Source organism: Lissotriton helveticus, chromosome 6 (genome assembly GCF_964261635.1).
Source record: "Lissotriton helveticus chromosome 6, aLisHel1.1, whole genome shotgun sequence".
Classification (NCBI taxonomy): Eukaryota; Metazoa; Chordata; class Amphibia; order Caudata; family Salamandridae; genus Lissotriton; species Lissotriton helveticus.
This window is the reverse complement of record NC_136067.1, coordinates 1,280,197,268-1,280,209,367: the sequence shown is the minus strand read 5'-3', so window position 1 is coordinate 1,280,209,367 and position 12,100 is coordinate 1,280,197,268. Positions and strand designations below refer to the sequence as shown.

Here is a 12,100-nt window from a genome sequence, read left to right as displayed (position 1 = left end):
CTTCCCAAAAGTGTTTGCTAAATTAGATTCGTTTAACATCTTTACTGCTCACATAAAGTGCAGACTCAGCAGAATCTTGGAACTGCATGACCACCTAATCTCTCTTCAGTGCTAGATAGTTAGTCTTTTTGGAACTAAAGGTGTCCACTTTGAACAGGCGCTTTTTTGTCGTCCCTCTGTTAACAACAGTTACAGACATGATGCTGGAATTGCTCATGCAACTGAGACATAATTTAAATGGAATGTTTTCCATAACCTTCCCAACACTAGTTATTTTCATACGACCTGTCCTGGGTCTTAAGCGTGATTCCAACTCAATGGGAGCTGAATGGGGTGCTCGGTGCCATGGTGGATGTCTTTGGTTCCCCTGTCCTCTGGTTTTAAAATTTCTCATGATGCACTGCTTTAATGGAGCGCTCAAAATTCATACAAACCTAATGGCAGATGAAAACTAGGCCCAGGCAAAATTTAAAGTACACCAATTTAATTCAATTTAATTTTGGGAATTTAGTTTTTACGCCTGGTATACGAAATTCCTGAAATTACACCATATTGCTGAATTACGCTTCAGTTCGTGACAAAATGATGTGGGCACAACCCAAACAAAATGTGCAAACTGTTGGTTGTGGAAATTGTGTGTATTGTGCAGTTTTTGCGCTAAATTTGTCCACATGGCAAAAATTTACACATGGACGCATTTCACGATAAAATATAGCTCTGTATGATGGATTTGGATTTCATGTAATTTTACGTAATTTTCGTGAAATGTTTGCCTAATTACAGAGCACACTGGGGGAATTTGGAACATAAAAATGACTGAGGTGAATTATGGGTTTCTGAGGAGAAATAACGCAGCATCTTGAAACTGAAAGGACTTAGTTGAAGAAAAAACTCTTCTTAACACAACAGATGGCAGGGCACGCTGCAAATATATATATCATTGTGTGATTTGTTCATGAAGATGAAGGCATGAATGGTGTAATTTGCAGGAACGCACTTCATGGCAATCCAGGATGAGGGACATTTTTGCTCCCTTTCCTTGGAGCAACCACTTGGGAGGCTCAAGTAGGTTCACTCTTGTCTGTTTTCTGTAGACAGTCAACATCCAGGCCAGAGCACTGCCTGAATAGAAGCCTGACCTACAACACCTGGGAAAATAGTCTTTCAGATCTGCTAGGGTATAGCTAAGGATGTCTGTTGTAGGGGGTTTAATACATTTCTCCCAAAACCATCTGTGACTTTCAGCTTTTTGTTGCCTGAAGATAGATGAAAGCCCCCCAAGGCCATTTTGGAATGTTTTTCAAAGAACATTCCAAAGCCATGTGATACCTGCCACCTCCTTCTTGGAACTGCCATATAAAGTTTACCCAGCACGGACAGGACAAAGTTATTTCTGAAGGTGGAATAGTTCTATAGACAGTGCTCCTCAGTATTGGCCTTTTAAAAAAAGTTCCTTGTATTCACTTTGAAGTCAGAAGGACATTTGAAGCCCAGCTCTGAGAAACGGGTGTTGCCAGAACAGTCCATGTTGCTTTACTTTCCCAAAGCTAGGTCCGAACTAGGACACCTGGCTGTTGTTCTGTAGCCCAGAATCGGCTGTAGGGAAATTTGTGCCCAACGGGGGATAAAGAAGGTTGCTCAGGCAAACGTAAAAAGGCAAAGAAAGCCAACATGCAGGGACGGCTCCTCCGCTAAGGCGGAGGAGTGTCGTTCCAATGCTCAAAAGGAAAAATAAGCTGATAATAACATAACGTTATTATCATTTTATTTTTCCTATTACAGTCAGTGGTGGGCAGGGCTGGCCAGAGCAGGGGAAGAAGTGGTTTGCGCTCCCTAAGTGCTCATGACCGATCACAACTCTGCATTACAGTGTTGTGATTGGCAATGGGGAGCTGTGTGTCCGGGTGCTTCCTGCTGTCGGCTGGGACCAGAGATAGGAAGACAGAAGAGGATGAAGGAGAGGTGCGACTGGCCGATCCAGTTATGTTGATTTTTTTGTTTATTTCTTTTTTTCATTCCCTCGATCCCCCAGCCCCCTTTTTTCTTGAGTGGAGCTCAAGCCTTCTGTACGCCTTTCCGTCCATAACACTCCTGCACAGAGTTTTCAAGAAGATTAGGAATGACCAGGCGCAAGTCATCCTTGTGGCTCCTGATTGGGTGCAGAGAGTTTAGTATCCCGAGCAGTTGAGCATGGCTATAGGTTCTCCGATCAGCTGTCCCTTCGGGAGGGTCTTCTGTCGCAGCAGCAGTGCAGTGTACTCCACCTGAAACTGTCAACGCTCCCCCTTCCTGTGTGAATATTAAGCGACGACAGTTGACAGCTCTAGACCTTCCGCCTGAAGTCTATTATGCTTATCTTGGCAGCCAGGTGTTCCCTCGCCAGGATGGTTTACGCCAGCTATTGGGCAAAATGTGTGGCATGGTGTAGGGCAACTCAAACTGATTCCCTTTTCCCCCTTTCTCAGGTTCTCCTGTTCGTTCTTTCTCTTGCCCAGCAGAGCTCTGGTCTGGGCACTGTTAAGGGATATATTTCTGCAATCTCTGCTTTTTAGTTGCCTGGCCAACCTTCCCTTTTCCAATCCCCTATTGTACATAGGTTTTTGAATGGTTTGCAACATATGTTTCCTTACTCTCCTTACATTATGCCACAGTGGGACTTTAATCTGGTCCTGAGGTTCCTGATGTGCTCTCCGTTTGAGCCTTTACATAACTGTCTTCTCAGGCTCCCTACCATCAAGACCGCCTACCTGGTAGCAATAACATCTGCCCTGAGGGTAAGTGAGCTTCAGGTCTTGTTAGCCAAGCCTCCTTATCTTAACATCTACCCAGAAAAACTGGTGCTTTGTACGAGAGCTTCCTTTCTTCCGAAAGTGGTCACTCCATTTTACGTAGTCCAAACCATCATTCTAGCTACTTTTTACGCTCCGCCTCATCCCTCAAAGGAAGAAAAATGACTTCACCGTCTAGACCCAAAAAGAGCGTTATCGTTCTACCTTGACCACAGACCAGGGTTCTGGGTGGATGACCAACTCTTCATGGGGTGTGTCGGAGCGAAGAAAGGACGGTCTGCTCAGAAGAGGACCGTCTCACAATGGATCGTTCTCTATATCAAAATCTGCAACACTTTGGTTAAGAAGCAATCCCCTGAGGATTTTCGTGCTCATTCCACCAGAGCTTAAACTGCCACAACTGCATTAACTCACAGAGGTCCGGTACTCGACATCTGCCAGCCCACAACGTGGGCTTCAATGCACACATTTACCAAACACTACTGCCTGAACAGAAAGGTCCACCAGGATAGGCACTTTGCCCATTCGGCCTGCAGTACTTCGTCCTGGGAAATTGGTTCGCTGACCCAACTCGGGGTAGGTATTGCTTGGATATCTATTCTAAAGTAAGGAATCTGCAGCTAGAAGTCTCTATCAGATGAATAAGTTACTTCCTTCTGTAACACGTCTATCTAGCCACAGATTCCTTACCGACCCACTCATCCTTCCCACTCTGCGAACAGATTTCTAGGGACAGGGCTTTCCCCTTTCAGGGCCCTTATTTTCCACACCAGTGGTCAGTGTACTTCGTAGCTCTTCGCTTCTGGGGTGAAAAGTTGCAAAAAGTGCGTGGTGCCTATATAGACACTGCAGACATCATTTCCAGCGCAGACGATGCCACGCAGAGCCAAATGACCCCATCTAACGGCGTGCAGGGGTACTTGTGATGAAGAATTTCCGGATCCAGTCTGACATCTGGGACACTTCTAAGGTAAGGAATCTGTGGCTAGATAGTCTCTATCAGATAAGGCGTTACTGAAGGTAAGTAACGTTTTCTTTATTTAATATCATTTTCAGCTTTTAAAGCATTTTGGATCACATATGCTAAAGTTTTACTATTGCGCGACGCAAAGGATGGTATAATAATTTACTGCCAGTGTTCACCTGTGCAGAGCTAAATTGCATTGATCAGGTGCCCATGTAAACTTCAGTAAGTGTGAGCCTAAGAATTCCAAAGCATATGCATTTGGCAAACAAGTCACAAACAAAAGCAAGTAAAGAATGTCACAATATGTTTTCATGTCAGAGTTAGGTTTATAAGGAAACAATTTTTTTTCTAAATATTTTTTCTTTTTCTTTTTCTCCCGCAGCATTTTCTACCGAGAGGAAAATGTGAACAACTGATCAGACAGGGAGTCTTGGAGCATGTGATGTCATAATTCAAGTTCCCTGCATATATAACTCACATTTAATAGCATTAGAAAGATCTTAAGAAAATGCTTGTGCTTAATAAAATATTAGTTTTTTGCAATTAATTTGTATTCACTTTTGTTTTACCATAATAATATGTTGTGCTGTGTATTCTACAAGACGTTCAAGAGGACACATTAGACAGAAAAATCATGTTCATCCAGTGTTGCTCATTTATACCTTTTCTATGATCTACCTTTCAAGTACGCAAAAATGTGATGAATGGAATGCTTGAATTAATAACATTCACAGGTAATTACTCGGGCCATATCCCAGTCCATCATTATTTTGCTCACCAAGCATATATTCAAATCAGTCTGGACCTTCCTCCAGTGGGAACAGTCAATCCTGAACCGGTTTCGCCCTGGGTAAGGCTCATCAGTCAAGTATAGCTTGATTCCAGTGACAGTTTGAATGGGACCCTCCGTCTGTGTATACGCTTTCCATTCAGGGCGACACAGTAGAGTATACAAAAAAGTTATGAATGGAAGGCTTAAATTAATCTCAACCACATCCCAGTCCATTGTTATTTTGCACACCATGTCACCTCAGTTTAGACCCTGGCATATGCAAATCAGTTTTGACCCTGCTCCAATGGGAACAGTCCAGCCCGAACTGCCAGGCCACGTCCTCCTTAATCCGTGGGTCCCTTGCTCACTGTGCCATTGTAAACAAGCTACACCCGACTGAAGAGCCCCAATCAGGGCAAAACAGGACTTGAGTTGCTTGTGTTCCAGTTCGGAAAGGACCTGGCTTGGCATTACAGGCTGTACTGCTTCTGTTGGAGCAGGGTCACGACTGGCTTGCATATGGCTAGGTCTAATTTGAGATGACATGGTGGGCATAATGACGATGGGTTGGAATTCTCCCCCAAGTTATTACTTAGTGCAAGCATCCATTCATCACTTTTTGTGTGTTTGATGTGCCGCCCTAAGTGGACAGTGGTATGCCCAGATGTGGAATGTTGGTCTGTAGCTCATTGTGTCACTGAGCCCAAGCTGTACCCAACTGAAGATGCTCAATCAGGGCAAAACTTGTTCAGGGTATATTGTGTTTGTGTTCGGAGACAACCTGGCCTGGCAGTTCGGGCTGGATGGCTCCTATTGGAGCAGGGTCAAGACTGATTTTGTGGATGACATGAAGGAGGTGGATTGGGAGGGGGCTTTAATGCATCCCCGTGAGGTGGCCGTAAGAACACTATGCCGCTTAATTCAGTCAAAGAGTATATATAGCCAGAGATAGACTGCATAAAATGGTGAAAATCCCCAGACAGTACTGCTTACGATGTTTGGCCCACGAAGGGACCTATTTTCACACAATCTGGGGGTTCCCTGAAATACGCACCTACTGGGAGGATATACTAAGGGAGTGGGGCAACATATTGGAAGAGGAGATTCCTCTTACACCTCATTTCATACTTATGAGGGTCCCGGTAGATGTAGATTTACCCTGCAAAAAATTGTGTTTTTTTCCCCTGGGCCTTGCGGCTGAAAGAGATATAGCACAGGTTTGGGGGGAGGTGGGGGTGCTGCCCACAAAAGCCAGATAGTTAGCAGGGATAGACATGTGCATGGAGGCTGAAAAAGGGGTGTACACTGTTATGTGCTATCCTCAAAAATTCACTGAGATATTGTAGCAGGGTTTCTGTTCTCCCACAGAACTGTGCACAGAGGATTGGAACCTCAGCGAATTAGGGTGACCCAAAACTCACCTTAGTACCCAACAAACCCCTTACCGAGCTAGCTACAGTGTCTCATTGGTCATAACAAACTCCCAATGTTTAGACAAACCAGAACATGAACTCACCAACCTCAGGTTACGTGGAACACATGAGCACTCTTTCGTTATACAATCATTACAAACCAGAACATGGAGTAAAGAAGAACACGTGAGCATTTGAAATGTTTATTTACTAATGCCGTCTTCTCAGGCGCAGTATCTTAGATAATACAAGTAAACATATTATCAACAACAAAGCTACAAGCATAGTGACTAGTCCATAGAAAGCGAACGTTGACAGCATGTTACCATGCTGTAAATTAATAAGGGTTAACAACACTTATTTCTCACCCTCCCTAACTCGCATATTATATTAATAGCTAAGAAGGTCTCTTTTGGTTGAATTAGGGCGGGCCCATACCTCAGTGTCCTAGAATGAAGGGATCACATCAGCATACACCAGCTCTCTCTGCATGCGAACAGCATCAAGTGTGTTTTTGTGCCTCAAGCAAAGCAATATAAAAACCCGCCTCAAGCCCAAAGTTGGCAGAAGCTGCACTTATGTTATGTCTATGAAGGCGCGAAGATCAGACCTCATAACAATTCTGTATCGTGTTGTTCCTGAAGCTTCAGCACTCTCTGTACAGACATAGTTTATTAAGCAAAGCTGATATCAGAGTAATAACATATTATTCTCATGTAAACCACAACGAACTACTAGGTTGAAAGCTAAATCAACAATTAAGTGTCGTGTGCAGAAGCAGCAAAAGGAAAAATGGCGTTTAAACATTTAATGAGCCTATGCTAACTTAACACATTATAAAGATATACAGTAGCTATATGACACTCCCCCCCCCCCCCATGATCCGAGGACGGATAAGATAAGATAAGGGCAACTTCATGAAAGCAGAGTTCAAGAACTGTGAGCCATGAATGAACTGTAAAAAAATTTAAATATTTTGCTCAAGTCAATAGGTCTGGGAAATTGATCAATGTACGAAAAATCGCAAAATATTCAAGCTGAAAGTCAAATGTCCGGAAAGAAATCATGGAAAAGTTTTTAGGACAAGACCGTATAAGCAAAATATGCAGCAACAGCCTCTAGCATGAAATCACCGTCTTCATCAGAAAACAGTTCAGCCATCCAATTCAAAAGTGGAAAAGAACATACGTGTTCCCCAAGTATCGGAGCCTCTATTACCATCAGAGGACAACTCGGTGGGTTCTCCAGAAAGCTCAGTTCCAAGAAATCCTGCGCTGCCGTGAATATATCCCAGGGACCCATTAGTCCATGCACCGCTGCTATTGCCATAATCCTCTCGTCAGAACAAACCAACTCGTGAGTAGTGCTAGGACTCATCAGCTGATTAAAATCGACGCCAGGAGAAACCGGCCCGCAGAGACACAAATCAATGGCCCAATCAAAATCACAGCTCTGGCAGTGAAACACAGGCTGGACACAGGTGAAGTAGGAAAATCGAAACGATAATCCATATGCCATGCTTAAAATCGCAAGCGGCAGCGTGCCAAAATATTCAAGCATTCGGTTGCGAAACAGCGGCAGCAGAGGCTGGGCCGCTTCTTCCACATGTGGGGCATCCATATTTAAGGAAGCAGAGAACAACTAGGACGCCTGCCGCTAGTGCTAGTAAAACCGGGAATCCACCAAACAGACTCGAGAAAATGGAATGAAAAAAACTAGGGATTACTCCAAATATTTTTTCAAATGAAGTCACAAGTCCGCTGCTAACTGCTTTAAAAAAATGCGCTAGCCCAGATGTCGAGGACGCGTTAAAGATAGAATGTATCATTTCGCCAAAATGCAACGGTAAATCAGTATTTAAAAGGGCCTGAACCTCGGTCCGGGTGTTAGCTATGTGAAGCACGAAAGTTTCCCGAGCCGAACTCAAGGCCACTTCTTTCTGGGACAATAGAGCCCTCAGTCTAGTCATGCCGTTGAACTCTGACTTCAAGGTTGGTATGCATGGCCAAATGGAAACCTCCCTATTTTCATGTGTGGGTGGGTACAAGACATTTCTGCAGCAAACGACACGTTCACTTACTGTTACCACATAAGCTACACCTTTAATTAACCCGCAACAATCTTCATTATTCAAAAGTAAATAACTTCCATTCCCCAACAAGGTAAAAGTCGGGGTAATTGCCGGTACAGGAGTGCCTTTTAAAACACAGGCCAAGTTTGGTCGGTCCTGATTGCAAGAACCGTGTAATTGTATGTGTCTACACATTAACGAATGATCTGGAGTTTCTGTACATTCCTCCCCATTTAGATAAACTTCTTGGCCGTCCCTCAAACATCTATAAGTGAAAGGAAGGGACCATACTTCATGGAGAAAACCACTACCCAAAGGCTCATAGCGACCTATGGCAACATATTTCATACAGTTAGTAAATTTATACAAAGCAAAAGGTAATGTTAACAGACCGTGGATAAGCCACGTTGCAGCTGAGGCTTCTGCCACAGAAAAAGGCAAGGATTCCAATTTCTCAATATGTAACATAGAAAAAGAAGCATCTCGCATAGAAAGCAAGCGTTGTTTGTCAGTCAAATTAAAGGGTGCAAAGAGAGAGGACACGTTCATGTAGCCCCATGGCACCTTGCCAGATTTGAGCGTTTGCAGGGTCCATGCAAATTGCATGATAGAACGTAATTGATTCTGACCATGGTACAAAACAGATACCTCATCATGCACAATATCCACTACAGAAGACACAATGTTATCTAAAGTGTAAATGCGTGAAGAAAGCATGTTAATACTATTGTCTACCACTGCAAGGACTTTCTCTAGATTTGCCTGATCTATAGCCCTAAGTCGTGTTGCAGCCTCAATCTGCGATGTTTTCCAAATTTCATTGGACACAGCATATATCCATCTTTTCGACCTACCACTAGCCGGGCCTTTTATGAAATCATTTAAATCTACATCATCATTCAGTTTTGCAAGATGTAACTTAACTGCAGATAACTTAGAATGCTTCAGCCAAGTTTGACATAATTTACCCACAGAGTAAGTTGTGACAGAATGCCCAGTTTCAAAACGTGAATCTGGTTTAACCTGAGCAAAGCCGTCAGACAAACCCAGAAAACGGCGCTGGCACGAATCAGCACTCTTGTGCCATACTAGCCAACCTTTAGGGTCTATACTGGATATGTTAAAGGAAGAATTCAACAACAGGGTCTGTAAATCTCTAATCGAAAATTGAGTATGATTACTCCAGCCTGAATATTCCTCTAACTCGGGGATAGAAGGAAAATTTAGTTTTTAGCAGTAGCCAATCCAAAGCATGTCGTTTGTGAAATAGTAGAATTCAAAAACAAAATCTGATTAGGGATGAGACATGCACGGTGCAAAGCCTCAGCGCCTTGTACCTGCCAGTCCTTAGAACCCCAAACTGATTTTAGGTCAATTATTTCCTTCCATACTTCATAACCGCCAATAGCCAGCTGATCTAGAAAGGACGTCGAATACAATAGTTTGGTATTGGTAAGTCTAACCTTGGACATAGGCTTCTGTGTCATTTTAAAATAAAAGGACTCGGGATTAGACTGAATGAAGTCAGTAAAATAAGTGTACTTTTTCAAAAAAGTACTAGAACTGCCTTGTATAGGAGCTGCGCAATGCTCCAATTGTGCATAATTCACAGAATTCCTTCTGGATGTCGTTTTATGTAAGAAGTGATTGACAAAATGTTGAAAGCAAAATAAATCACCATAATTAGCAGATTCTAAATATAAATCTTCAGCATCAAAGGCAGCATAGTATTTCAAATCAGAAAATAAAGACTCTACGGCCTGAACATCCCAATCATCAGAACGTATGTTTTGTTTCACCACATCCCCCATATTAACTCTAAGCACGTTAGGGACATTAACAACTTCCGTAGGGCCATGAATTTGAAATCGAACGGCATCCCACACGATCCCATCAGGACAGGCCAAGCAGTGATGTTAACAAATGTTAAGTCTCTTCTCAGTCTATGTGCAGAATGTGATGAGGAAAGGGGAGCCAAAGTTCCATTGAGATGGCGAATGCATGTTCTTTCCTCGACATAGTGTCCATTTACCAACCGGAAAAAATAAAACACAAAACCAATTGACATAAAAAGATATATCGAAAAAAGCACCAGCCAGATATATGTCCAAGGGGGAATCAAAAAATGTTTTTTGAATAAGGTAGCATAAACTGCAAAACGAGAGGGTTTCTTCGAGGCAAGGGAAACAGAGTCAAATGAAAATCTGGATTCCGTGGCTAAACGTGCTTGCAGGTCAGGCATGGACAAATCAGTGGGATATGTATAGTCTATTTCATTTTGATCAGCACCTGGCAAAGTACTCAATAAAGGACTGGAAATTGCAGGTAATTCAATGGCCACTTCTGATTCATGATTAAAAGCAGTGGGCATTTTTACAAAAAAAAAAAAAAGCAGTGGGCACAACCGAATTTCTCACAACGGAAGGACAGGAAACTGCTGGTGTCATACTAAGAAGAATCGGCCACTCTGTGTATCTTGACATTGTCAATTGAAATAAACCTGTTTTCCTTACGACCAGGAAGCGGTGGCAAAATGACTGTTCTCGTGCCCTTCACTCCAAGGACTGGAACTGGAGCTCGATAGGACGGACCAAATTCTTTTTTGTTATCGATCTTCTCACGAACCAGTTCTCCAACTTGGGGTAGCCAGCCGACTACCGGGATCTGCAATGCAACATCCGACGTGGAGGGCAAATGTTCCTTTGCAAGACCGTCTCTGGTCTTTTGTAGATTCTGTAAAACATTGCAATGTTCATCTGCGTCAAAGGAAGTGGCGCGAACCACACAGTCTAGACCGTCAAGGTCAGGGACGTACATCTTGATGCCAAAGAGCATTTCGTATGGGGTCCGCCCACCCAGAGACCTTCTAGGGAGATTATTAAGAGCACGCTGCACGCCATAGAGGTGGGCTAGCCAGTTTCTGCCAGTGCCTATAACTCGAGCTGTCAAAGATTGCTTTAAATCACGGTTCATTCGCTCCACTACACTGTTACCCTCAGGTCTGTAGGGAGACGAAAACTTGACTTGGACCCCCATCGAATGCATGGCATCCTTATACGCCTTAGAGGCGAAAGCCGGACCCTGATCCGAATGGAAGGTACCACAGGCAAAAATCCCTACAAAGATGCGCAAATCTCTAATGACAGTCCGTGAATCAGCGCTGCGATGGGGCCAGACCCACACAAAGCGTGTGCATGAATCCACTGCAACTAAGATGTACTTATACGCAGTATCAGAGGAAAAAGGACCGCAGTGATCTAAATAAACACAACCTAGTGGTGTATTAGAAATGTACAACTGAGTCTGTGGCGGACGCGCAGCAGTCGAAGGTTTAATCTGCTGATATATCTCACAAAGAAGGACATAATCACGCGTCTGTTTGTACAGTCCCCGCCACCAGAAACGTTGTTGTAATTGAGTTACAGTGGCTGAGACGCCCGCATGCGCAGACGCCACACCTTCATGAGCCGCAGTAATCAAGTCTGCCCTGCGATCCGCGTTGGGAATCAAACGTTCACCAACATCAGGTATTTTCACAAAAGGAACCTTTTCGGGACTTAAGTGGTATGTGTACTTCGAAGGGAACCCCGAAGGATGTTTACCTCCCTTCTCAGTGGCAGCAACAGCTGCCAAGATGTCACTATCAATCTTACTTTTGGACCGTGTAACTGCTGCAACTAAGTATGTAGACACTGCTGATTTCATTGTAAGACTGGACACAGTAGAAAGAATCACTTACAATAAGAGTAGTAACACTAGGATCTGCGTACTCCAACGCAAGTAAGAGCGCACGAAGCTCTGCCAATTGTGCGGTGCAATCTCCAAGCGGCAACGTGTGCACTTCCCTGGATATGAAATCATCGTTCAACATAGCACCTACCACAATGGCGCATGCGGAAACGTAGGCATGTTTAGAGCCATGCGCAACCTGCGCCGAACCATCAGTGTAAATGATGCAATGGAAGTCCTCCAAAGGTCGCATAGCTAGAGGAGCAGGGTGAGCAAACTCATACTGCAAGTACTCCTGCGACCGCAACGAGGCGTCAAAAATAAACGTGACATCCGTGGACGTCAAGGACGCAGCCCACT

General features: G+C 43.8%; 1 protein-coding gene across 2 annotated transcripts in view; it reads left to right on the top strand.

Moving 5' to 3' along the window:
* GINS1 (GINS complex subunit 1) overlaps positions 1-4,299 on the top strand; it is a 375,966-nt gene extending 371,667 nt beyond the window's left edge. For both annotated transcript variants that reach the window (XM_078649031.1, XM_078649030.1), the window contains exon 7: positions 4,139-4,299. In XM_078649031.1, coding sequence (XP_078505157.1) covers positions 4,139-4,207 — 69 coding nt within the window. In that variant the 3' untranslated portion in view covers positions 4,208-4,299. The remainder of the gene's footprint in view (positions 1-4,138) is intronic.
* Positions 4,300-12,100: the final 7,801 nt, after the last annotated feature.